The sequence below is a fragment of the Meles meles genome, chromosome 10 (genome assembly GCF_922984935.1).
Source record: "Meles meles chromosome 10, mMelMel3.1 paternal haplotype, whole genome shotgun sequence".
NCBI classification, from domain to species: Eukaryota; Metazoa; Chordata; class Mammalia; order Carnivora; family Mustelidae; genus Meles; species Meles meles.
The window spans coordinates 875,932-903,459 of record NC_060075.1 but is presented as its reverse complement, the minus strand read 5'-3'; the positions used below and the strand labels follow the sequence as shown (position 1 = coordinate 903,459).

General features: G+C 56.5%; 1 protein-coding gene across 1 annotated transcript in view; it reads right to left on the bottom strand.

Annotated features, from left to right (window-relative positions):
• The window catches only part of PTPRN2 (protein tyrosine phosphatase receptor type N2), a 692,851-nt gene that overhangs the window by 603,793 nt on the left and 61,530 nt on the right, over positions 1-27,528 (bottom strand). Inside the window, exon 2 of the mRNA XM_046020312.1 lies at positions 18,177-18,227. Within this exon, the coding sequence (XP_045876268.1) occupies positions 18,177-18,227 (51 nt within the window). The remainder of the gene's footprint in view (positions 1-18,176; positions 18,228-27,528) is intronic.

Sequence of the window (27,528 nt, the reverse complement as noted above, 5' to 3'; positions counted from 1 at the left end):
ACTGGAAAATAATAAAGTAGAACTGGAACGGTTCTACTTGGACATAGGTTATACCAAATATGCTTACAGTGTTTTTTCTCAACAACTGGGAAAACAAAGCTAACGCATTCTGTTTGGCCCGAATACTAAGACTGACCAATGGGACCAGACCACTTAGAAGGACGACTACGTGTTTCTCTAGTGGCACACGGCACAATCTACTTTTTATGTATGTACTTTTATTTCTGCATCTTTCCAGAATCCCGGGTACTGAAGGAAACTTTCCAGATGGGTGCCCGAGACAAACCCCACCCTCCACTGCACGAGGGAGTCCGCAGGGTCCCCCAAACGCCCACATGGGGCACTCCTAGCAGCCTTCCTTACAACAGCCACACCCCGGGGGCACCGTAAACATAGCCCGTTCCCGCACCGAGTCCTCAGGAGCAAACGCAGCAGCACAAGCAGCGGGAGACGAAGGCAACAGAAGCCGGTGGTAACGGGTGACGCTAGTCACTGGGACGGAGAGCCGACTCCATCCCTGCCCCGGCCGCACCCCCGCCCCGCCACGCACTCGGAGACACACCACTGTGAGGGAATATAAGGAAGGAGGTGAGACGCGTCTGGGTGGGAGAGCAGAGAAGGCGTGAGTCACGGGAGGTGAGGGACAGTCCGCTCCTTCCCCACCCCCCGGACTTCTTCAGGACGGAACACCACCGGCCACAGGACCACCACCCCCCGGACTTCTTCAGGACGGAACACCACCGGCCACAGGACCGCCACCCCCCGGACTTCTTCAGGACGGAACACCACCGGCCACAGGACCGCCCCCGCACCGGAGCATCCCATCTCCCACCTTGCTCGTCTCTGCTGGAATGAACCCCGAAGGACTTAAACCCCCCACTTGTCTTCAGTTCTGAGAAGACCAGTGTTCGTCTGGACCATGGCTTCCGGGGATCCCTCTCTGAACGCTCCATTCGTCTCGTGCTAGTTCTAATCTCCTCACCACGTCCCACTGCCCCAGCACTGAATGCGTGGCCTTGAGCTGCCCCAACCTCAGCACAACCAGACTGCCCGCCGCCAAGAGCGCAGGGGTCTGTCCAGACGAGCTGCTCGGGCTGCGAGCCCCTCAGACCACCCCACTTCCCTCCTCGCTCTCTCCTCTTCTTTCCGGAGATCAGCTTTATTTTAAGCAAAAATCTGAGAGTTTGTCTGTTTCCCAAAACAAAGGCAAGAACAGAGAAGCAAACTGTCCCCTGTCACATCTCACCGGGCCCTTTTGTCAGAGAGGAGCCCAGAACAGCTCTTCCCCACGTCGACAGACACTGCTGAAACCCTGACAGTGGGGCGGGCCTTCTCCTCGCCAGTGAAGGAGGCCTGCGCAGCCCCAAGCCCCCTGTCGCTCCCCAGGCCCCCCCCCGACAAAGCCTCCGGTTCTGCCAGCCACGTGAACACGACAGGGTCTCCCACTTTCCGGTCTCCAAGATTCCTTCCAATCCCAAGAACAAGCTGAAAACCCCACTAACAACACAGACTCCAAACCAAATGAATGAAGCGAAGAGGGGACCCTCAAGGGTTTTCCTTTCTTTCTTAACGTAAAAGGAACCAAGAAGCTCCCTAAATCGGCAGGTACCTTGGCCACAGGACTTCTCCGGGGCATAGGGATGCCCGAGACGCCTGACTCATTCCCAGGCAAATGCACTCGTTACGAGCCTGCAGAGGCGACGGGCTGACGCGGTCCCGCAGAGGCGTCTGGAACGCCATGAAGACTCCATAAGAGCATCACAGCGAACCTGGAACGTGCGCAGAGGAGGCAGGTGACCCTGAGCCACCGTGACCCCCTGCGGCTTTGAGACACAAAGGGTGAGTGCGGCCGAGGAGAAGCGGGCCGGGTCACCTGGGGGGGGAGGGGACTCTGTCCCCCGGTTCCACATCTAACATGGAAGAGCCGAGTTTGCCGTCTGTTCAATGAGAACGAGAGTCTGCAGGGAGGAAACGAATCGCTCAGGGGCGTCGCAGAATCTAAGGAGAGGACATACGTGAGACCGCGGGACGGGAGAAGCCGCGACGACGTGCTCTGACTGCTCAGCGCCGGGCCAGGCACAGGAGGGACCGTGGGGCGTGCGGCACAACAGCTCCCGGCTGGAGCCCGCAGCGAGCACCACGGCTTCCGAAACCGCCCGAACCAAGGCAGTGAGCCCCGCAGCGCTGAGAGCTTCCCGCGCCAGCATCACCCAGGCCTGGGGTCACCTGCCCTTCCAGACTCCGACTCGGACCCCGGCTGGGAAAGCTGCGCTTCCTGAGGGCCGCACACGGCCTCCCGGTGCCCTTGGAGCACGCCACAGGCTCGGCCACTGCAATGAGGCCTCACAGTCTCCCTCTCAGCAAAATGTAAGGTTCAAGATTTTATTTATTTATTTATTTATTTATTTGTCAGGGAGAGAGAGAGAGCGCGCACGCAAGCAGGGGGGCGGCAGGCAGAGTCTGAGAGAGAAGCAGGCCCCCCGCTGAGCGGGGAGATGATGCAGGGCTCGATCCCAGGGCCCTGGGATCAGGACCTGAGCTGAAGGCAGAGGCTTAGTCGACTGAGCCACTCAGGCGCCCCAAGGTTTTTTTTAAGTGTGATCTTTAGGACCAAAGTTCATGTACAATTTTGCTCTAACGACAGTCTCTGGGCTATTCAAAGCAGCACAGCCCCGGACAGACACTGTCCCTGCAGCCTCTTAGCTGAAGATGAAAATATCAACAGTTCTTTTTAAAGATGTATTTATTTGAGAGAGAGAAAAAAACAGAAGCAGGAGCGGGAGGGGAGAGAGAGAGAGAATCTCAAGTAGACTCCCCTGAGCACGGAGCTCGACCGCATGACCCCGAGACCTTGACCTGAGCCAAAACCAAGAGTCGGACACTCACTGGCTGAGCCCCAGGCGCCCCAACACTTCCGACCCCCGGTGCCAGCTTCCGTCTCCTGCAGGGCTTCCAGCAAAATCTAACCGGGATTTAACAGATTCCTCCTACTGCAGCCGTGGCTCTAGACTCGGGTCCTAGAAAGGGAGACCGAACAGCTATGAAAATATGCCAAAACTTTAAAACCATTCCTGCTACCAACCAAGTCCACTCTCCGAATAAACTGTCCCTGGAACAAGTGGCTTCGTGTGCGGGCGTCCCCACAGCTGGCACGCAGCCTGGACCTGGGCTGGTCCACAGGAGAGCCATGGGGGCCCGCTGTCCCACATGGAGGCACGTGCCCCTGTCATCTCTGCTCCCCCGCGGGCCGCTGCCAACTGGGAAAAGGCAGGACCCACTCGTCACCATGGCAACCGGACTCCGGGGGAAGAGGAAAAGGAAGCTAGGCTTCCCAGCTCAGTGCAGGGACAGCATCACAAACCGCACGGAGCCTTCCCCAGACACGGGTTCCCGCGGAGAGCACAGCCGCCCCCCCAGAAAACCTGGGGCGGCTTAAAAGGCGCGGATGAAACTGCCATCTTGGCTTTGAGCGACCCTCTAACAGCTGATGGCGACCGTGTGGGAAAGAATCAGCTGTTGCTTCAAATGCCAATTTCACAAATCAGGTTGGCCTGCAAGTACCGTAAAAACAGTCTGAAGCATCTGGAAGGAAAAGGAAGAATTTGCAAAAAGAAAATTACTGCACCCTAAGCACTGACAATTCTTGTCTCTGATATGCTCAAGTCTGCTCAGTCGTCTCACCGGAACACTGGACGGTCCCGTACGACGGCGCCGCTCCGTCCTTCCAGGCTGGTGGCGTTCTGAGACATTGAGATCAGACCGAGAAACACCAAAGTGACGTCAGTACAGACTAATCAGCCATGACTCGGGCCAGAAGGGCCAGCCAGAGGTGTGGGAGGTGTGGGTGCGGGAGGTGGGCGCCACTCCACGGTCACCATCCACACAGAACCGACGGAGCCACCCGCTGACAGCGGAACACTCGTCCCGGCAGGCCCTGGGCCAGCTGGAAGGGTCCCGTGCATGGAGCCTGCTCACTCATCGAAAAGCAGATCAAACCGTCAGAGCAGCGGTGGGAAGGCCGGGGCCCCCTGTCACCGCAGCGTTGGGTTCGCGTCCCCTCGAGAAGCGCTCTAAGTGGCTCTGGGTTGGGATATGCCACAAAAAACATGTTTACAAATAAGTCTCCTCTACTGGACGACTGTCCCATCCCAACTTCAAAACTGGACACTTGAGAGTTGATCTAACGAGTGACTACATCACTCGAGAAACTGGGGACAAAAGGAAAAACCAGTATTTCAAGAATGTCTTAACAAAGGCACATGTCTGCTGTCCTCCAAGTCGGGCACACAGCTGGGAAATGGGGCGATTCCGCTTCCTCTGGGGGGAAGGGGGGCTGGGCCTTCGCAAGGCGGGGGCGGAAGGCAAACCCCCCGGGCAGGATGACCCCTGAGGACGGCTATAACCTCTGAGAACAGCCAGGAAAGCAGGCTGCCCGGGCTCCGGGGAAACAAGCCACTTGGCTGAAGGAAGTGTCCTGTCCAAGAACAGTCCTGGAAAGAGGCCGGGGGAGGCCAAGGCCCCGGGGGGATGCTCTAACTGCACCCTATGGACGGCAACATCCTGAGGGATCCCAGCCCGGCAGTGACAAGGGCCCCACAGAAGCACAGCGGGCCACTTCTGCACCCTGGGGAACGAGGCCAAGGAGCCAGTCCACGGGTCAGGTGACATTCCAACTGTGCTCTGCGGGGCCTGCTGAGTGGCTCCAGCAGCAAGAACCACGATACGGTCTAGGTGAGGGTTGGGAGGCCTCTGATGGGGAAGAGGCCTGGGGATCAGAGTCCTTGGAACCGTCACGTGCAGAAATGCAGTCCACCAGCGCTCGTCTCCTTAACTTGAGGGATGGTTCCAGGCAGCGCACCTGGGCTCCGGACCTCACCATGCACCGGGGTCTGTTTTACTCTGTGGATCAGGAATGACATGTACTCCCTTGATGTCCCCATCGATGATTATCTGAGCTAAAAGACACCCCCACACGACCCCCATAAGTCAGGACTGCATCGGGGGCACGGTAAGTGGGTGTGCGAGGGTGTGTTCGTGCAGGTCCACGAGTGTGCACACGGGCACACATGGGGTGCAGTCGATTTTAACTCCAGTCACGGATGCGAAGGCTCAAAATGGCATCTCTTTCCTGTTGATAAGCCAAATTAAACCTCCCTTCATGCTGTTTCACTCGGTAATTAATTTCCATTCCTTTTAAGTTTGATTAATTGGAATTTGGGAGGGCAACAAGCCTCCCGGCCCTGCCAGGTGGTACAGTCCCGCATCCCTGGGCTGTGGGTCTGCGTGCCAGATGCCCGCTGCCCCTCTGTGGGGACGAGGGGCGTGATCCTGCCCAGAGGGCAGCCCGGACAATAGCCACTGCTGAGTGAGTGTGCTGGTTGCTGGTCTTTTTCAGGAGGCATCGCCTGGTACAGTGTAGGGCACTGGGCATGGACACGGGTCTGGCAGCCACGCAGCACGGGCAGCCACCACGGCCTGGGGGAGGGAGGTGGCAGGGGGACGGACACGGAGGAAGTTCTTGCCTTCGACGCTGCACATCGCCAGCGTTCCGTTTTCATGAGACGAGGCCCATCCACAACTGTACGATTTATTTTCGAAGCAACACGTGGCAAACCTAGAAGAGAAAAGCAAGGGACGACCCCAGGGGCCAACACGTCTTTTTATACACGAAGACGTTGCTGCCGTCTCCTGTTATCCAAAGACTTCCCAAGCGGCTCGAGGAACGGACAGGGTCTTCTCTCACACCCGGTGCTGCCCTCAGGGGCACGCGGTCTGCGCTCACACGCGCTATCCGAGCACATCGAACGCTGCACACACGTGACAGCGAGAAAGACGATGCCCTCGAGTGGAAGCATCAGCATGAGCTACGGCGTTACCTGCGGGTAATGTCTTGTGTCGTTTACTCTTTACTCCCAGATCTTACAGGCTAAACGAAGGCCAAAAAAACTATTTTAAAAATCCATTTAACAGGTGCGACTACATGCAGTGAGAACTCATATGCTATCATTAGTGCAAAATTATACCTTCTTGTTCCCTTCTTGATCTCTAACAATTTCCTTCATTCTGTCAGCCTCCGTTGATGGTTTCTGCACACCAGGTGACATCCCGGCCCCCAGAATACAAAGATATTCCCCAAACTCAGGAGCTCGTGAGGGGTGGGTAAGCACCCGGGAGCAGAGACTGCCTTCTGAGAAGAGAGGAGGAGGAGATTCTAACCCAACCGGGAGGACTTCCTGGCGGAGGAGACTTTGGTAACTGTAACTTAACTGTAACATTCACGGAACGGGGCACAAAATGACACATCATTATTTCTAACAAGTTTTATTTTTAAATGAACTTCACAACACGACATCCTTCTCAAGCCCCCAGGAGCACGTTATTCAACCTGGCAGGCATGTCTCTGGAGAACTGGGGCACTAGAAAGTTCCGGAAACCATCACCACATACTATGAGAGATAATTCTGCTCTACACTTCATGGACAATATGTGTGTGGCGGCTCCTAAAACGTTTGGTCCTGATTTTCTACTCTCCGAACAGCCTTTCAGCCTCAAACCAACACACAGAAGTATCTGAGTTGTTGACTGTTTTTTTTTAGATGTGCCAAATTCTCTATTAAAGCAAATAAAACAAAAATAAATAAAAGTAAGACAAAAGTCTTTGCAATCTCAGTAATGTGTCCTTTCTATACATCTCTCAAAATCTAGCCAGACTGAACAGCTCTGGCTCTGTGAGCCGCAGAGAAGGGTCCAAAATGTCCCCACAAACCACCCCCGAAACTACACCAGGAAGAGAGGACAGACTTAGTGTCCCTGCCTGTCTGACCTGCAGCGCCCCAACCCCCAGAAACCAGGGCTCAATGTGACCACAGTGGCTGCCCAAAAACTGCTCTGCACAAAGACTGGCCTTTGGGTCACACATCGAGTAAAACCCCCCCAGGAAGAAAACGTGCACCGGCAGCCCTGCTCTCCCTGCTCCTGCCTCCTCTCGTCACAGCTCAGCAGACGCGCGGGAAAGACTCCTGCTCGGGAGGAGCAGGCCATGGCAAGGCTGCCAGGAGCCACAGGCTGACCCCGGAAGGTTAAGAAAAGTCATTTCCGTCTCTTCACAGGCTGCTCCTGTACCCCGCACGGGAGCCACCCCGTCGTGACACTTCTCGGCGTCCCCCTCCCTGATTCCCCAAACTGCAGCCGTCAGAAGCCACGCTCTGGCCAGTCTGGCAGTCTGGTCACAAGATGTCGGCAGGGTCCCCCCGCGGGTCACAGAAATGCTCTTCTGAGGAAAGCAGTCAATCCCAAGTCCTGCCGGCTCACCCCCAGCCCCGACCCACAGGCAGGGAGCGCGAGTGAGGGTTCACAACGCAGCCGCGTGCCAATCCTTGGCGGAAGACAGAGAATGAGAGAGGCCAGGCTGACGGGGGACGAGGCAGGTGACGGGCAGGAGACACGCGAGAGTAGGAAGCGAATGTAGGAGGTGGGGGGGGCAGAGTGGGGTGCGCACCGATTCCACCAACGGTCCCGCTTCCACCAGCGACGCTCTCACGCGTTCAGGGCACTTTCCTGAAGAGAACGAGTGGCCCTGACAGAGGGAAAGGCCCAGGGAACCGCAGGGAGGATCTCCCGGTCGGTCGTCCCCTGCACGTCAGGACGCAGACTCCCGGGGAATCAGTAAGTGCTTCCCACGTGCACATTACGAGCAGAAGAAAGGTAGTACTTCACGATTCCTCGAAAGTCTTCGATCCGGAGGGAAGGTACCACGCAAATGCTGAAGAGAACTGAGTGCGCCTGCGCGTTCTCGGTGGAGGCAGGCAGGCAGGGCCAGGGCACAAGTGAACGGGACGTGGGCAGAATTTGGCGGGGGGGGGGGGGGGGCAATGGAACAGTGTGGACACCGCGGAGAAACTGACAAAAGGGAGGTCACCTTAACGTACCCCTGAGGTTGGAGCCGCCTGTTAAGTGACCTCAAATGCTCACGCTGGCCTCGGGAGTCTACTCCGTGGGAACAGGGACAGCCGAAGGTCTCAGGCCAGGAGAGGCAGAGCTGCAGGGCAAGAGGGACAGAGAGGAGAGCGAGGCAGCAGCCCAGCTGGAGCCCAGTGTCCCCGTGTGGGAACACGACACACGAACGGAAGCCAGAGAAACAGAAGACCCTGTAGAGAAGGGCCGGCAGAACTGGGGTTACTACGCACGACGGACCCCCAGACTGGAGAGAAACAAGAAGGACAACTTACAGAAGCAAACTCAAGTAATTCTGGCCATCAGAGACAAAAACTCTCAGTGTTCCCCGAAGTGCCACCTCAGGAGAAAGAGATGATCACAACCGTCCAGAGCAGGTCACGAAGAAGCTTCCATGCCGTCATACAAGTAACTGAACTACTAGGAAAACAGGTCTCCAAATTCCTTTTTCAGTGGATTTGAGCCCATGGCCCATAACCCTAAATGGGAAACAACCAAAATCAGATGCCATGTCCTAAAAACAGATCCCAAAGGCATAATTACCACCTGCTGCGTCCAGAAATAAAGGAAAGCAAAATGGCAAAGATTTTTTAAAGGTCATGCTTAGGCTGGGAAGTAAGACATTCGTTTTCGCGCAAGCCGTGGGACACAAATTAGCCCAAGTTGTAGAAATTGGTTTGCCAGCATGTCCTGTGCCTCAAAACCCCCACAATCCACTAATCTGATTTCTAAGAATATCTGATAAAAAATGACCAAAATACCAAAAGAAATCTTCAAGCACAAAGCTCTTTTCTGCTATGATATTTACAATAATTTAAACGTTAGTGAACATGTCTTAAATGTTTTAAAAATTGGAAGTGCTTTTTAAGTTTATGCTCTACTCCTGCACTTCGAGTACGAGGCAGAAACCAAAGAGAAGTTTGCAGATAGTTGTTAACGGCATCGGGGCTGCCGGTGGGAGACAGCCAACTAAAACTCGGGAGCCAGCGCCGCGGTGTAACATGAAGACGGGGCACAAAGAGGGGACGACAAAGGCCACATTGCCAACCTGTTAACAGAGACTCTTGGGGGTAGTGACTTCGATTTCCCCGCTATTTTCCAGTCTCCAAGCTCCTACTGTGAGCACATCTCCAGTAAAGATGAGACGTCGGAGGAGGTGAGTACCGAAGCCAGAAAGGAGGAGAAGGGGGACCCAAGTCCAGGAGAGGCACAAAAGTGTGGGGTGAGCCTCAGGAGAGCCATTGGAGGCCGTGCCTGTCCGAACCGGAGCCCAGCGGCCAGTGGGAGCCCATGGGGGCTGAGAAGAGCAAGTTTACATCCTCTGCGTGGAGAAGGGACGCAGACACCGAGGGGCAGTGAAACGGCACAGAGCCGCCCTGCCCATCTGCTCTCCGGACAGCTGGCTCAAGGCTAAGCCACACTGGGAGGAAAGCACAGTGACCAGCTGCCACGGGACTTTTCTGCACGTCTGCAGGTCCACTGCAAGGGACGGAACCTTCCCTTGGGACTTGGCGAGAGGAAGCGCTTGGGACAGTTCAGCTCGTGGCAAAAGCAACAGCTAGCTGGGGAGGGGCCGCACTGCTGGTCACCCCCCAGAGAAGGCCACGGAGCGAGGCTCTCCCCGCCCCGGGGCCTGAACATATCATCTTCCCTCGGTCTCTTCTCCATGGAAGGGGCAGATCATCTTTCAGAAGTGAGGACAGCAGGAGAACCATGATTCCTTAAAGAAATTACTGCTCTGACCCTAGGCACATGGACTCCCAGGACACTTAAAAAAAACCAGCACAGGTTACAAATGCCCCACCATCTGGACACACATTAAATCCACACAACTTCCCTCCCAAGACTCAGGAATTGTCAAGGAAACAACCGCTTCCCAGCGGTCCGATGCAACACAGATCACTGAAAACACGGGGGCTGCCCCAAAAGTGAAGGACTGTAGTCAAATCCTAAATTTCTTCCTAATTTCTTGAAGTCTCAAGATTAGTCTCATTTGCATTCCCCTACCAAACTCAGTGGGGGCCTTCTGTGGGCAAGTACTGGCTGAGTGACCGGATAAACGAAAAAATGAATGGCCACCCGTCGTCATTTCCACAGCATCCGGAGGTCTCCACAGGAGACATCACCGCAGCCTCGAACGGAAGGGCTGGCATGCGAATTTCACGTTAGCTCCCAAAAGCAGGCTTCAGGAACTGCCCAAGGGAAGGACGTCATTGGTGAAGATCAAACCCACAGATTCAGCCTCTACATCTTGCTGATGAAACGATGTTGCCCCAGGGCACCTGGGTGGCTGACTCGTTAAGTTCCGCCTTCCGCTCAGGTCATGGTCCCAGGGTCCTGTGACGGATTCCCACATCAGGCTCCCTGCTCAGCGGGAAAACCTGCTTCTCCCTCGGCCACTCCCTCTGCTTGTGTCCCCTCTCTCCCTGTGTCTCTGTCAAATAAATAAAATCTTTTTAAAAAAATTAAAATAAAATGAATTTGCCGCAACATCTTTATCCAGAATTTATGACACCCTGAACTTGTGGTTTTTCCTGACAAAACTATGAACTCTGCATCCCTGGCGTCCAGAAATCAGGACAGAACCAGAGCGTCACCGATCCCACAGCTGCTTCACTCCCTGAACAGCACAGTCCGAACAACAGCACCTTCCAAACAAGAAGTGAAAATGGTCACCGTAAAGCCGATTTGTAAAGTCCACTCTGTGGGAACCCGCTGCTAAGCTCCCTGAAATGAGCCTTAGCTGGTGGGTCCCGAACACCGAGCCTGGCTTCTTGGAGAAGCAGAGCCCTCCCCCTGGGGGCCAGAGGGGCCTCGGCCTGTCCAGACCCCACAGGGGCCAGAGGGGCCACGGCCTGTCCAGACCCCGCAGGCTTTCTCAGGCTCTCCAGTGGCCACAACTCATACGGCTGAGGTTTTACTGCTACTCCTTGATCTCTTTTCAGACCAACTCTACTTTTTCATTGTCCCCCAGGTGTCAAACTACAGCTGCTTGTCATTCTATTTTTTCAGAGCGATCAAACAGAGGAGCTCGGTCTATCAAATTTCCCGCAGCACGCGAGGTACCCCAGCAGATTGCGACCTACCGTTGCCAGGCCCCGCCGTGATCACTGAACACGAAAATGAAAGTAAAAAACTGCTCAGAGCACATCCAACAAAAATATTTACTTGGTCGGCTCACACCTCAAGAAGGCTTTGGAAGGGAAAAAAGGACAAGAAGGAAGGAAAAGAAGGAAGGAGAGGGAGAGAAGAGGGGAGGGAAATAGAGAGAAGAAGGGAGGTAGGGAGGTCCCTTCACATCTGGGGGCTCAGAGCCTGTGCCAACTGAGGGCCAGCAGCTCCCCGGAAAGGGCCAACGCAAGAAAGAGGCAGCAGGACATGGCCTCAAACCTGACCCCAGCTGGCCCTCGCTCCAGGTGCAGCCCTAGCGCCCCCCCCACACACACAGCTGGGCCACCGGGGCTCATCCATCATGGACCGACGCTGTTTCCTGAAGGGGAAGGCCATCCAGGAGGGACAGGGTTTGGCCCCTCCCCCAGCATCCAGTCCCTGCCTTCATGGCCCCCTCAAGTGTCCATCCCTGGACTTCTGGGGCCATGCTGTGCCCAGGTTCTTGTCCAGTTCCCTGCTCAACACTACCCCACCCGCAGACCAATTTCTAGGTACCAACTATCTGCCTGACCACCCCCGTGAGACACCTAAGGCATTTCCACCACAAAGCTTCCATCCGAAACCAGAACAAGGGCCTCCTGGCTCCTCAGGGCTACCCCTGGCGGGGGCTGAGAACATGGCTAGAGTCCTGGCTGGTACGGATCCGCTCCTAGGTCAGCAGGCCTAAACCTGGGTGGTCTGCCTTTCCAAGTTCAGCAGACTCTGAAATGTCTTTATTAGGTAAGTTTTATTACCAGAGTAATACAAGACTCATTTACTAAAGATCTTTGAACACAAGTTAACCGCCCAATACATTCCCTCTCCAAATTGCCCCAGTTCCCCCCAAAGACACAAGTAGTGCTTGTCACATTCTCCCTTCTGGTCACCCGCTGGGTGTGGGAGTGGGGTCATATATATGGGCTTTCCCAGAAACTAGGATCGTATTAGAACTACTGCTCTGTTTCCTTTGCTGTGCAGAAGCTTTTGATCTTGATGAAGTCCCAAAAGTTCATTTTCACTTTTGTTTCCTTTGCCTTTGGAGACGTGTCTTGAAAGAAGTTGCTGTGGCTGATATTGAAGAGGTTACTGCCCATGTTCTCCTCTAGGATTCTGATGGGTTCCTGTCTCACGTTGAGGTCTTTTATCCATTTCGAGTTTATCTTTGTGTACGGTGTAAGAGAATGGTCGAGTTTCATTCTTCTACATATTGCTGTCCAGTTTTCCCAGCACCATTTATTGAAGAGACTGTCTTTTTTCCACTGTATATTTTTTCCTGTTTTGTCGAAGATTATTTGACCATAGAGTTGAGGGTCCATATCTGGGCTCTCCACTCTGTTCCACTGGTCTATGTGTCTGTTTTTATGCCAGTACCACGCTGTCTTGGTGATCACAGCTTTGTAGTAAAGCTTGAAATCGGGTAACATGATGCCGCCAGTTTTGTTTTTGTTTTTCAACATTTCCTTAGCAATTCGGGGTCTCTTCTGATTCCATACAAATTTTAGCATTATTTGCTCCAGCTCTTTGAAAAATACCGGTGGAATTTTGATCAGAATGGCATTAAAAGTATAGATTGCTCTAGGCAGTATAGACATTTTAACAATGTTTATTCTTCCAATCCAAGAGCATGGAACAGTCTTCCATCTTTTTGTGTCTTCTTCAATTTCTTTCATGAGTGTTCTGTAGTTCCTCGAGTACAGGTCCTTTACCTCTTTGGTTAGGTTTATTCCCAGGTATCTTATGGTTCTTGGAGCTATAGTAAATGGAATCGATTCTCTAATTTCCCCTTCTGTATTTTCATTGTTAGTATATAAGAAAGCCACTGATTTCTGTATGTTGATTTTGTATCCTGCTACGTTACTGAATTGCTGTATGAGTTCTAGTAGTTTGGGGGTGGAGTCTTTTGGGTTTTCCATATAAAGAATCATGTCATCTGCAGAGAGAGTTCGACTTCTTCATTGCCAATTTGGATACCTTTTATTTCTCTTTGTTGTCTGATTGCCGTTGCTAGAACTTCTAGTACTATGTTGAACAAGAGTGGTGAGAGTGGGCATCCTTGTCGTGTTCCTGATCTCAACGGGAAGGCTGTGAGCTTTTTCCCATTGAGGATGATATTTGCTGTGGGTCTTTCATAGATAGATTTTATGAAGTTCAGGAATGTTCCCTCTATCCCTATACTTTGAAGCATTTTAATCAGGAACAGATGCTGGATTTTGTCAAATGCTTTTTCTGCATCAATTGAGAGAACCATGTGGTTCTTCTCTCTTCTCTTATTGATTTGTTCTATCACATTGATTGATTTGCGAATGTTGAACCAACCTTGTAACCCAGGGATGAATCCCACCTGGTCATGGTGGATAATCTTTTTAATGTGCTGCAGGATCCTGTTTGCTAGGATCTTGTTGAGAAACAGTCAACAAAACAAAAAGGCAACCCACGGAATGGGAAAAGATATTTGCAAATGACAGTACAGACAAAAGGTTGATATCCAGGATCTATAAAGAACTCCTCAAACTCAACACACACAAAACAGATAATCATATCCAAAAATTGGAGAAGATATGAACAGACACTTCTCCAATGAAGACATACAAATGGCTATCAGACACATGAAAAAATGTTCATCATCACTAGCTATCAGGGAGATTCAAATTAAAACCACATTGAGATACCACCTGACACCAGTTAGAATGGCCAAAATTAACAAGACAGGAAACAACGTGTGTTGGAGAGGATGTGGAGAAAAGGGGAACCCTCTCACACTGTTGGTGGGAATGCAAGTTGGTGCAGCCACTTTGGAGAACAGTGTGGAGATTCCTCAAGAAATTAAAAATAGAGCTTCCCTATGACCCTGCAATAGCACTACTGGGTATTTACCCCAAAGATACAGATGTAGTGAAAAGAAGGGCCATCTGTACCCCAATGTTCATAGCAGCAATGGCCACGGTCGCCAAACTGTGGAAAGAACCAAGATGCCCTTCAACGGATGAATGGATAAGGAAGATGTAGTCCATATACACGATGGAGTATTATGCCTCCATCAGAAAGGATGAATACCCAACTTTTGTAGCAACGTGGACGGGACTGGAAGAAATTATGCTGAGCAAAATAAGTCAAGCAGAGAGAGTCAAGTATCATATGGTTTCACTTATTTGTGGAGCAAAACAAAGAACAAGGAGGACATGGGGAGATGGAGAGGAGAGGCAGTTGAGGGAAACTGGAAGGGGAGATGAACCATGAGAGACTATGGACTCTGAAAAACAACCTGAAGGTTTTGGAGGGCCGGGGGGTGGGAGGTTGGGGAACCAGGTGGTGGATAATAGGGAGGGCACGTATTGCATGGAGCACTGGGTGTGGTGCAAAAACAATGGATTCTGTTATGCTGAAAAGAAATTTTTAAAAAGTGGAAAAAAAAAAAAGAACTACTGCTCTGCAACTTACTTTTTCGACTTATCATATAAGTGACATTTCTCCTAGCCAGGAAACAGACATTTAACTCATTTGTAAATCCCTGCGTAATTTCCATACCACAGACCCACCATAATTTCTGAAGCCATTGCCCTGTCCGTGGATTTACAGGTGTTACAGTTTTTGCCACTAAAAATACTGCTGCAGACCCTGCTTTTACATATGCGAGTCCCCAAAACAAATCAAATCACCAGTGTACTTGTCCTTTGGTAGACAACGTCAGATTACATTCCCAGAGACCGTGACCAGCTCACGTTTGCCTGAGGAGCGGGTCTGTGCCCGCCTCCGAGTTCCTGCCAGCACCGCACGTGTTGTTACTCTTCAATTTTTGGCAATCTTCTGAGTGTGGTTTATGTCTAAACTTCCCTCAGTCGTCATAAGGATAAACATGTCTTCATATAACATGTGGACCATTTATTTACATCTTTGCCCCGTTTTCTGTTCCGGCGCAGCAGCTCTCCATCCTGCAGAAGCAGCTCTGGCCCACCGTGTTGCTAAGGGTCCTTGCAGTCTGGGCGTCTCTCTTCTCAATTGTGACATTAAATCACACAACGTTCATGACGTGACGCGGCATCTGAGGCATCCCTAGCTGTACCGTTCGTCAGCACTGAGCACACGCACCACCAGCGCCATCACCTCCAGAACCTTCCATCTTCCCAAGCTGGAACTCTATCCCCGGTAGACTGAACTCCATCCCCCACCCCAGCCCCCGCGCCCACCAGTCTCTACGGATCTGATGGCTCCCGGGACCTCACAGAAGTCAAATCCCAGAGCATGTGCCCCGCCCCCTTTTCTTTAGGATTTTTTCCTCACAGGAGAGAGAGGCAGAGAAAGCAAGCATGGGAGGGAGGCAGGAGGAAGACCGTGGCAGGCTCCCCGTCGGGCACAGAGCCCCACACCGAGATCACAGCCCTAGGCGAATCCAGGAGTCGGACGCTGAATGGCACCTCTGAGCACCTGCCGTTTCGTGACGGTTTAACCTCCCTGAGCCCGATGCCCTCCAGGTTCATGCACAGTGCGGCGGGTATGGGAAATCCCTCCCTGCCGAGGCTGGCGATACCCTGCGGTCCGCGTGTGCGCCTTCCTGCGACTCCCGTCAGTGCACGTTCATGTCGCGTCTCCCTCCTGGCTGTCGTGTGCGACGCTGCTGTGGACACGGGTGCCAAGAGCCGCTTGGGTCCCGGCTTCCCAGGCTTCGGGGCGCTGTTTTGAGGTTGCTGATGACGTGCTAATTCCGCGTTTTGCGGACCCTCCCCCTCCCTTTCTAGGCCGTTGTGTGGCCTTAGGCTCCCGCCAACTCAGGGCGAGGGCTCAGATCCCGCCACATCCTCGCCAACACTTGCTGTTGTCGGTTTTTGTTTTACAGTAGCCGTCCTGACAGGTGTGAGCTGGCAAATACGTTTATCTTTTGACTTTCTTTATAAAGTATCTCGTTCCATGGAAACATTTTAATTTTAACTGTGATTTAAAAGTCCTGTAGGGCAGTTGGAGAACACGGAGAAGGTTAAGAGGCTTGGACATTTCCATCTGTAACCCAAGCAAAAGAAGGGGCGTGGGAGGGAAAGAGAAGGAACCTGTGTCTGACCACGGAATGTTCTGGACTCCACAGGGCGGGTCGCCCTGTGTGTCCCCGCGAAGCTGCTGGGCCACATCTCCCTGACCAGACAGCTGTCAGGCTGAATGACACCGCGGTGAGCCAGACCCACAAGGCACACTGTCCTTGTCACTCTCTGCTACTCACAGCACAGGATTTTGTGAGACTGGGTGGTGCCTGCTTGGCTGCTTCCTAGACCTTACCTGTCTAGAAAAACTCCAAATATCGTCTGTCTCCAGAAATCAAAGCCTGCACACTTATATTCACATTTAAATGACTTTCTTGTTCCAAAGAACTATTATGTTGTACAGAACGCTAATGCGAATGCGTGCCGGGGAGGCAAGCTGAGGCCAAGGAAGGAAACCTCCAGAGTGGCCAGGACTTCCAGGCCTGGTTTTCGTCAAGGACAAAAGAGAGGGAAGGACCCCAGCTGTTACTGTGCTGATCAAACACACACGTTTCCTCTACAATCCAACTTCACTGCGGGCGGGGGGCATGTTTTTAAAACAGGATTACTTTTTTTTTTCCTAAAGATTTTATTTATTTATTTGACAGAGATCACAAGTAGGCAGAGAGGCAGGCAGAGAGAGAGGAAGCAGGCTCCCTGCTGAGCAGAGACCCTGATGTGGGGCTCGATCCCAGGACACTGAGATCATGACCTGAGCCAAAGGCAGAGGCTTAACCACTGAGCCACCCAGGCGCTCTGAAACAGGATTACTTTTTAAAGACTCCTCTCGATAGAAGTTACACAAGGTCCGGTCACAAGCGGCCTGGGAGGGGAGGCCAAGGGTCAGGCCTGTGCATGTGGAGGAGCCAGCCGTCACCCCGGGCTGGGAGGGCGGCCCGAGCTACACACCTTGCCAGCACGGGCGTCCTAACAGACTGTCCCTCCGGTCCCGGTCAGCGTTTCCTCAGGCTGCACACAATGCTTCTCCCAAACCCCTACCACTGCCAAAATAAGGCAGACGAGGACCCACAAAACAGAGTGACCCAGAGCTGTGGCAGTTTGTCCCCAGGGCACGTGAGCCACACACACACAGGCAGGACTATTCCCAGCCCTGAAGCCCCCGGTCCCGGACACAGGGCCCCTGTCTCGGCAGGACGCGCCCAGCACCTGGGTTCTGACTCTCCGAGCCCTGTGGTGATCGCGCTGCCCCCGCAAGGGCCGGCGGAGCTGCAGCGCCCTCAGGCAGAAGGCGCCTCTCCCTCCCGGAGGGCCTCTGCGGAAGGAGCCCCGCCAGGACACCCCTGCTGGCGCCAGGCCTGGGGGAGCGAAACACCCGTGTCGGCATCACCCTTAACTCTGCCCATCGACCTGAGGAAACAGGCGAGTCCCTGCCCCGCAGGCCGGTCTCCCAGAGCGACCCATGCCTCCTGCAGACCCAGTGCCCCGCGTGGGGCCTTTCCTGCAGGAGAAGTCACGCTGGGTGAGCCCCCCCCACGCTGGCACTGCGCCCTCCCTCCGTCCTCCACACCTGAGGGCCACTACCGGGGACACAGCTGCCCTCGACCGGCTGCCCTCAAACAGGACGCAGCCCTCGAGACCGGGCACCTGCACCGGCCCTGTCCTGCCCTGCCTGGTGGGGCTGCTCCCTGCACCCTCGGCGCTGCCGGCCGCCAGTGGACACCACACGCCGCCTCCTCGGCCGTACGAGAGAAGACCTGGGCAGGCTGAAGGACAAACGGTCACCTGCCGAAGCAGCAAGGACCTGCGGAGGGGGGTGGTGGGTCCCGCCGGGGTCAGGGCCACGCATCCAGCCCTGGGGTCAGAGAGCGGCCATGAGTGGCTGTCCGTCCCAAGGTGCGATGAGACAGAGACACGGACACAAAGCCATGCATATGAATGACGTGTCCCGCCTGTGCCCAGTGTCCATCGAGTTCTCACTCCTGCCCTGGGGAGTTTCCTCCCCTCGAACCTCCGCGGGGCGCTGGACAGAGCAAGGCGTGCCCAGCATGTGGCGCTGGCCCGGGGAAGCCCAGTGGCACCGCGGGGTTGGCCACGCCGCACACTTACCGTTGACACAGGTCTCGGACGGTCTGCAGAGCCCATCCTCGAACAGACAGCCTGCGGAGGAAGACAAGAGAGAAAGGACTCAGTGCTACGAAGGACGGGGCAGCTCTCCACGGCTGCTGCACCTGTGGACTCCTGGGTGTCCCAGAAACGAGGCAGCCCCCCCACCCGGCTCTTGGGACGTGGCGTCTCCAAGAGCAGCTGAACCTGCGAGCCTGGCTCGAGTCAGTGAGAGGACGGACGTGTGTGTGGACTGGTTCCCCGTCGGGAGGAGGTTCCCCTTCCGGCAGCAGGGCAGGGCCGTCCAGGCTCCGGAGCAGCGGAGCGAGCTGGGGGTGAGCCATCCCCGCATAAACCTCCCTAGCCCCACGGGGCTCTGTCAGCACCATCTCTAACCCAGGACCTCTGGGTCCTTCCGTCACACATTGTGCCTAACACCCAGGATGCGAGTGCCGGAGAGGACAGACGGCCCGCACGTGCGGCCAGGAGCCCAGGAAGAAGGCAGAGGGAAGCGGATCTCGTCCTCCACAAGGCACACAGACAAGGATGTGAAGTGGGTGTGACCCCAGACGCCGTGACTCTCCACAGAGCAGTGGTGGCAGGTCAGAGAAGGCGGACGTTCTGCCCTGCGTTCAAGGCATCTTAAATGCGGACAAAGGACACGGAGAGAGACCTCCACGTCCCACAGGGTGAGCAGTCAGCGGAGGGCACTGGAAGGAAGGGGGAGATCAAGACTCCGGTGACGTCTCCCCCCCAGGGTCCCTGATGCTGCAGGCACCCCCCCTCCCCCCGCAGAGGAAGGCCACAAGCCCCCAAAGCCCGACGTGTTAACACCGGAGCCCGCGGCACCACGGAGAGCACGTTCCGGACGAAGCGTAACACCCACACTGTTTTCCCACCGACAAGTCCTGTTCGCGCACCAAGACCCCACTCAGAAGCGGCCACGGAACCCCGACCAGACGGGCAGGGCGGCACTGCTCGGCGCCCGCGGCAGGACTCAGCACGGGGGCCGCCTGTCCCTTTCCCCGCGCATCCTGACCAGGACAGTCGGGTGCGGAACCACACGCGTCTACGCTGCCCCGTGCCGCTCCCTCTGTGCGCCCGTGTGCGGCCCCAGCGGGGCGCGGGAGCAGCGGGGCGCAGCGGCGAGCCTGGCGGGCTCGGAGCGGCGCGCCCGGGGGGAACCGTCCCGGGGCCCTGCGAAGCCCGATCACCCACGTGCGCACTGGGGGCCGCGCTCGATGCTCAGGGCGGGAAGCGCTCCCGAAGCGGACGAGGTCGGCCGAGGTCGGGGAGACACGAAACAGGACCTGCAGCGCCACGACAGCCAGCGTCGTCGCACACCCGGGCAGAGCCGGCCGGTCCCCGCGAGTTCCTGCGCACGCGCCGTCGCTGCTGCCCCACGGCAGGTGCGGGACGAGCTGGGCGGCCGCGTTGCCGCGAGAGGCCGCGAAGGCGGGCCCCGGGCACACACCCAGCGAGCTGCTCCCGCGGGCCGCCGGGGCCTCCGAGGACCCGCAACGCCGCACGACAGACGCGCTGGGCTCCGTCCCGCTCCGTCCCGGGCGCCGCTCACTCGTCCGCCAACCCGGCCACGCGCCCGCGAGCCGCCCCCGAGCCGCCCCCGAGCCCGGAGCAGCCGCCGCGGACGCGAGTCACGACCTGACGCCAGAGCGCGGGACTCGGCTCCGTCCTGGGCTCGCCCCGGACGCGCTTCTCCGGGGACCCCCGCCGGCGGCCGGTCAGCGCCAGAGCCCGTGAGGCGGCCCGTCCGCCCTGTCCAGGAACAGCAGGGCCACACGTGCGGGTGCTCACCGGCGCCGGGCTGACCCCGGGGGACGGCGCGGGAGCTGGGGCGCCCCGACTCCTCGCAGCCTCACGCTTCCCGCCGGCCTCAGGGCGCACGCGCACTCGCACGGCCGCACGCTCGGGGACGCGCACTCGGACGGGCGCGCGCACTCGCGGACGCGCACTCGGACGGACGGGCGCGCGCGCGCAGGCGCACACTCCCGCACACTGGCGGTCACCGACATGCGCACCCCCCCCAGTCCTCCCAGACGCGACCCAGTGGGCAAGGGTCGCGGTCTGCGGTGGAAACGGGCCGCGTGCGCGGGACCCCTGCCCCCGCTGACCGGAAACGGCCCCGCACGGCCGCCCCCCGGGGGTCCCCCAGGCTGGGACGCTGCACCTGAGCGTCAGGCCCGCCGGGCGGTCCGGACCGCGGCGCCCCCGCCGCAGGGGACTCGTGGCCGGGTGGGCTCCGGGCCGGCGTCCGCAGAAGCAGCGGGTCGGGCTGGGTCGCCCGCGGCACCGCAGAGGCGCTGAGTCCGAGTGACGGAGGCCGAAGATGGAAGCAAAACGAATTCGCTCCGCGATCAGACGGTTTCCCTCCCAGGCCGACCTCGGGGGCAGGAGCAGGGACTGTCCTTCCTGCCAAGCCGGCGCGAGATTCTCAGAACCAAGGGCTCTCAGGACATTTTCTTCAAACCGGGAGCGACAACGCTGCGAAGCCAAAAACGGGTTGGTTGAGCCAGAGAGACGATGACGAAGTCCAGCTCCCGGATTCTGCCCAGACGCATGGGAACCACGAGTGGGTTACCCTTCCCCACAACTAACGCCCCCGGCCGTCCCCCTTCTCACGGGGCACCCCAAAAGTAAAGACAACACGGCCTAACGACCCCCCACGGCCTGCTCCCAGGTTGCAGAAGAGGAAACCTGGACTCAAGGAGGCTAACCATGTGGCCACAGCTTGACTCAAAGCCTGGCCCGTCTCTCACCCCCACACACTTTCTGCACCATTGCGAGCTGCCGCAGGAAGAAGGGCGTTGTGTGTCCACACAGGAGCTCAGCCGGGCAGACAGAGGCCGCGGGGCAGGGCAAGCACAAAGACTTTACATGGCGGAGCTCCGTGTCCAGACGCTCGGCCTGCAGCGCTCGTCCCTTCTACCCACCTCTGCCCGCAGCTCTCACTCCTCTGTGGGCCTGGAACAGACCCAGCGACGGCACAGGTGCACACGCCGGAGGGAAGGAGAGCTCCCATTCCTGCATGCTGCTGCTACCCAAGCTGAAACCTAGGGGCAGATGCTTAACTGACCGCACCGGCCAGGTGCCCTCACACCACTACTCCTTTCACCATGTAACTCCCGCTACAGCAGTACCCCTGGGCCCTGGCCTGCCTGTGGCTCTGTTCCTGGCCGCCACGCCCTTCCTCAGCTCCCAGGAGCCTCACAGAGCAGCTCCCACCCCAGCCGGAAGAGACGGGCCGTGCAGAGCTGGCAAATGGTGATGCCTGGACTCGGGTGGCTTCAGCCGTGAGCACAAACTAAAGGCGTGGGCCAAGCATTTCTGCCCCAAGGCCCATCCTGCCGACAGCGACCAGGAGCAGACCCACGTACAGCCGACCCAAGGCATATCTCAGAGCAGACAGTGGAGAAAATGAAACCAACAATGGCAAACAGGCCCAGGAGGGGCAGGAAGTCCCTGTTGGCTGCACCGCGGGGGAACCCAGGGCGGGCAGACATCTTCTTGTTGGTTTTTGGTTTGGGTCTTGATTTGCTAAGATCTTGGTTCTCCACTAACCCAGACCACTTCTCTTCTCTTGGGAGCTGACTCTTGGCTCAGACATCTGAACAGCAACAGCCCTGAAGCTTCAGGAGGGCGCACGTGTGCGGGGCTTCACATTGAAGGCCCGTGCTAGAGCCCAGTCGTGAGTATCGGGAACCAAGCAGTGAGCGGACCAGACTGCTCAGTGTAGCAGGACCAACTGCGCAGGCCCTGGGTGGCCGTCCGCGGCGGGTCAGCACAGCTGGCAGGTGCCTGGCGGGCAAGGGCAGCTCCGGTTCGCAGGGCTCCCCAGTAAGAGCTCAGGCCTGGAGCTGGGCACAGACTGGTCAGCTCCACGGAACTCCCACCAGGTGAACCTTGGCAGTTTCCGCGCACCTTCACGTGCCTGCCCCTCCTCTGCCAGGACGTCCCGGCTTCCCTAAGAGTCCCCACGGCGCAGGAGGCACTCAGTACACCGGGTGTGTACTGTGTGAGGAATCCCTTCTCTGCTCGTCGGGGTAAGAAGCTGAGTAAGAACTCTCCGAGACCCCAGCACCCAAATGTGAGGGTCCACACCGCAGCAATCCCATTCTCTCGGTTCAACTCCTTTGACTGGAAAAGTGACATCAAAACAGCTAAGGGCTACAAGATATCGGTCATCAACGTGTTCACCCTCATTCGGCGAAGCCTCGCCTCCTGTGGTGCAAAACGCCCTGTGTGTGCGAGGAGGCCCGTGCCCTGACCTGGACCGGACCTGGTGGACCTGACCCACATGCTAAGCAGCAGCAGAAGCCGTCCCGCAAGTGCGCAGAGGTCCAGGGGGCGGCCGCCCGGTGCACGTTCTCCCTCCTGCAATGCGACCTCTGGGGTCCGGGTCAGCCTGCCACCGTGACCTCCGGGGTCTCCGGTTCAGGAGGGCAGCCCACCCAGTGCCAGAGGGGCAGCTGCTGGGCTCGTCTCCACCAGGGCGGGGAGAGCACGTGGCCCTGTGAGATGCGGGTGGAGGCTGATGGCCGCCTCGCCCCTGCCCTTGCCAGCTACAGGGGAAGGAAGTTCTACATGAGGCGCTAGACCCATGTGACAGAGGCCTGTAAGCCCCAGGTGACCTGAGCTGGCATCTGACGGTGGGACCAGACTATCAGCCGGTGCTGGGCAAAGTCCAAGAAAGCTGTCACCTGGACACGTGCGCCCGGCTGTCTCCTACCACCTCCACCAAGCGCAAGTCTACCTTGAGGCCCGCCGGCCAGTGACGGCCCGCACTCGTGGTGACCAGCTCATCACTGGGGCCAGCAGAAAGCAGGGCACCGGGAGTAACGTCCATCCTCAGACTCCCCACCCACACCCCAGTGGGCAGAGCCGCAACCAGTCACGGGAGTGCGAAGCAGGTGTCAGGAGGGACACTCCAGTCCTCACAGCTGCCTCTGGGAGGCGCTTTCTACCCCAAGGCCACCTTCCTGCGAGGGACCTACACCAGCTGTGTAAGTCAGAAAACAAGGCGGCCGGCTGGCTGGCTCGGACAGCAGGGCATGCGGCCCTGGGTCTCACCCGCTTGGGGTTCACTTAAAAAATACACACAGACCAAAGTTAGATAATAGGAGCCTTCCGTCCCTGCTGTGCCCCGCTAACTTCCACAGGAGCCCTCGCGGGACAAGCTAGACACGTGACCCCTGCCCACATCGCCGCCCACCGCACACGCTCTGCTGTCCGTGGGACCGACTGGCTCTGTCCCGGCTTGTTGCGCCTTAGCCCCGCAGCCCCAGGTCCGGCGTCCGGCACAGCCTCCCACAGCGGATCCCAACAGCCAGTGACGAGTCTTTACCAGCGCGGTTCCAGTGCCAGAGCTGACCGACCAGTGACAGTAAAGCCACTGACCAGGCTCCCTAGCCTACAGCACAAAGGGCGATGAAAGCCTGAGGTTCTGGGAATTACATTAAATTATACCCTTCCAGGCGCTGCACTAGCAAAGAAACAGAAGGTGTGAGCTTTGAAGAGACGTATTTTAAAAAGTCATCTTCGGGGCGCCTGGGTGGCTCAGTGGGTTAAGCCTCTGCCTTCGGCTCAGGTCATGATCCCGGGGTCCTGGGATCGAGCCCCACATCGGGCTCTCTGCTCCGCAGGGAGCCTGCCTCCTCCTCTCTCTCTGCCTTCCTCTCTGCCTGCTTGTGATTTCTCTGTCTGTCAAATAAATAAATAAAATCTTTAAAAATAAATAAAAAGTCATCTTCATTTTCTCTTGCTACAACAAAAGAACTTTATTTAAAAAAATTTTTTACAGTGCTCGCTTCGGCAGCACATATACTAAAAAAAATTTTTTTACAGACATGGGTGCTTGAGAAGTCTCTTTAGTTAACTGTACGGAAATGAAAAGAAGGAATAAACAACATCAGCGTCGAAGACCTCGGAACAGTGACACAACAGAAGGGCCTCGGAACTCGACTCTGAAGGCCCCGCTCTTCTCTGTAAGAGGTTCTCCTCCCGCTTCCTCGTTCTTCTCGGGCGAGCATGGCGGAGCAGCGCTGCGTCTTCGCGTCCATCCAGAGTGCGGACGCGGCGGCCCGGCTCTGCCTCCTGGCGGGTGCACAGCCTTGCCCAAGCCCCCCTCTGGCTCCGTCCTCTCATCCGCGAGTGAGGTCAGCTCCCCGCACTCAGCAGTTGTGGGGATGAACTGCCCGGCGGGGCCTGGCACACCGTCTCACCATCACAGCTCTCAGCAACACCATGCCGCGGGCACAGACCCACACGACCATGAATTCCCGACCCCCACCGCAGTGCTCCCCGACATTTCTATCAGATCAAAAGCAAAAATGCGCTTCCTCAGACAGGGTGTCCAAGCAGGGACAGAAAACCGTTTCCACATAAGAACTGCTTCTTTCGGAATAAGACCTGAACGGCAGGCGAGCATTGAAAAAGCCTCAGCCCAGGGGCTGGGATGCCTCCAGGCTGCACTTCCAGGAGCAGGGATGAGCCCCCAAACCAGAGCTCAGACACTGGACGAGCCCCCAAACCAGAGCTCAGACACCCCTCACCTCAGCAGCCGTTGCCGCAGGGCACAACACCTTATTTCCTTCCCCCAAGATCCCGGGTTAAAGCTGTGATCCTGATTTCAAAGACAAAAGGGCAAAAGAGAGGAGGGAGAGAAGGAGGGAGGGAGGAAGAGAGGGAACCAGAGGGGATGGGGAAGGCAGCACCGGCTGCCCTCCCAAAGCATCTGGAGGTTTGCGCTTTCCCAGCAGGAGGCTTCTCCCCACCATGTTCATCCAACGGGGCAGAAACCCCACCCGCAGCAGTGACCCCTGCTCTCCCAGGGCGGAAACCGCAGTGCAGGGCCCCGGTCATCCGCTAGAAGAAGAAGACAGCCTCTCAGCCTTGGGAGCACATGGGGGTCTGAGACCCAGCGGTCACGACTGGTGTGCACTACTCAGGGCACGAGGGCCACACGGCAGCCGCCCAGGAGTGACCGAGAGCCGAGCACGTGGCAAACGCTCCTCAGTCTGTTGGCTCCAGGCTCCGCCGTGGCTGGGTCTCCTTAATTTCTCCTTCTGCTGTTCGATTATTAGCATCTAGAAAAGCTACCAACCGATTTCGCTTCTGAAGACTCACTGAATTCACTTATGCGTTCTGGTGCTCCTCAGAGGAGTCCTTGGTTTTCTACATAGTATCACGCCATCTGCAATTGCTGCAGGTTTTACTCCTTCCTCCCATCCGGTGCCTTTTGTGTCTTCCTGATGTCGACGGCTGAGGCCAGGAGCTCCAGTCGTGGGCTGAATCAAAGTGGGAGAGTGGACCTCCTCGTCTTGCTCCTGACTGTAGGGGAAAGTTCTCCGTCTTCCCCACTGAGGCTGATGTCGGCTGTGGTTTGTCACGGATGGCCCGTGTGATGCTGAGGTGTGTGCCCTCTGGACCTGTTCCCTGAAGGCGTTTTTCCAGGAGTAGACGTTATACTTCACCCAGTGCCTTTTTACACTGACTTTACGTTTACATTTTAAATGACCACATGATTTTGATCCTTTTTCTTACCGACGGGACGCATCATGTTGACTGTTTGGCAAGCATTAGAACGGCCCCTGCAACCCAGAACCAGACCCCGCTGGGTCCTGGCGAACGATGCTGTTACTGTACTGCGAGATCGGGTTCGCTAATATTTTGTTGAGGATTTTTGCATTTATGTGTGTCAGACCTGCTGGCCTATAGTTTTCTTTTCTGTGGTGTGTTTATCTGGTTTTGGTAGGAGGGTCATGCTGGCTTCATACAATGATTCTGGACATTTTCCTTCCTCTTGTAGTTTTGGAATCGTTGAAGAAGAACAGGTATTACCTCTTCTTTAATTGTTGGACAGAATTCGCCTGAGAGGCCATCTGGTCTTGGACTTTCATTTTTGGGGAGTTTTTAATTACTGATTCAATTTAATTGCTGGTAATTGGTCTGTCCAAATTTGTTGTGTCTCCTGCTTCAGTCTGGGTAGATTATATGATTCTGGGATCTACCCGTTTCCTCTAGGTTGTGCGGTTTGTTGACGTGTAGTTCTTCCAATATTCTCCTACAAGCCTTCGTGCCTCCGCGACGTCAGTGCTACTCCTCCTCTCTTGTTTCTGATTCTGAGTCCTTGCGCCTTTATTTACTTACCTGAGTCTGGCTAGAGGTTTATCAGTTTTCAGAGAACCAGCTCCTGGTTCCATGGATCTGTTCGATTGTTTTCTGGTTTCTATTCCATTTCTTTCTGCTCTACTCTTTGTTCTTTCCCTCCCTCTGCTGGTCTTGGGCTTGGGCTGTGTCAGACCCGGCATTTGCCGGAGACGCAGAACCACCAAACTGTGGTACTTCCCCTGTGTGGTCCCTGAGAAGAGTCAGCCCAGCTGCCTGCCCCCAGCCCAGCCCTGAGGCCGCAGTCAGACCGTGTGTGTGCGGTTGTCCGAGGGGGGGCAGGACTCACTCCGGAGCAGTACTGGCCCCCCACGGGGCTGCCCACATGCTACCAGGCCTCTGACCACTGTGGATGGGCCCCGGGCGAGAGTGCCCTGCAGGGGCAGTCCCCCGGGAGAATGCAGGGGCAGGGCATGGGGTACGGCGAGGTCTGCACCTGTCTGCTGTGGGGAGGAAGTCGGCCACCACCTGAGAAAACTCCTGCCTGGCCAGGATGGAGGGGGTGCTCTGACAGGAGCATGTGGGAGTGGGGTCACTGGCAGCCAGCTGAGTGGAGAGTGTTGGTGCTGTGCTGGGTCCCGCTGGTGCCCGAGTCATCCAGGCTGGGGCCTGGGGCAGGGAAACCAGCTCTCTGGGTCTTGGAGAAGTCTCCCAAAGACCCCTGCCCCTCCAGACATGCTCCGAGACTGGTGAGTAAATCTCCCTCCCACAGGCCCCGGGGGTCTCGCAAACCGTCGCTTTTGTGTTGCATCCCCGCAGGGCTGCTTGTGGGGGTCTTCGGGACGGGAGCTCCGCGTCCTGCAGCCCTGCCTGCTCCCCCAGAGTGGAGCCTGCTCGTTTTCAAAGTTCCAGGTGTTGACTGTCCAGCCTGATTTTCAAAGCCAAATGTTATGGGAATTTGTCCTCGTGTGGGCGCCCATGCCTGCAGGGCCTGGTGTCGAGCGCCCGTTCTCCCCTCTCAGTGCCCAGTGTCTCTCCCTTGTACGCGCAGTCCCATGGGTCCATCCGGCTCCCGACCTCCACGCCGTCCTTTCTGCCCCCTTCAGTGTGGCCTCTTCTCTGCGGGAAGCGAAAGTCTGTTCTGCCAGTCGTTTCCTGGGTTGGTTATACTGCATGGCTGTTATTTAGTCGTATGCGGGGACAAGGTGAGCCTCGGGCCCTCCAACTCCAT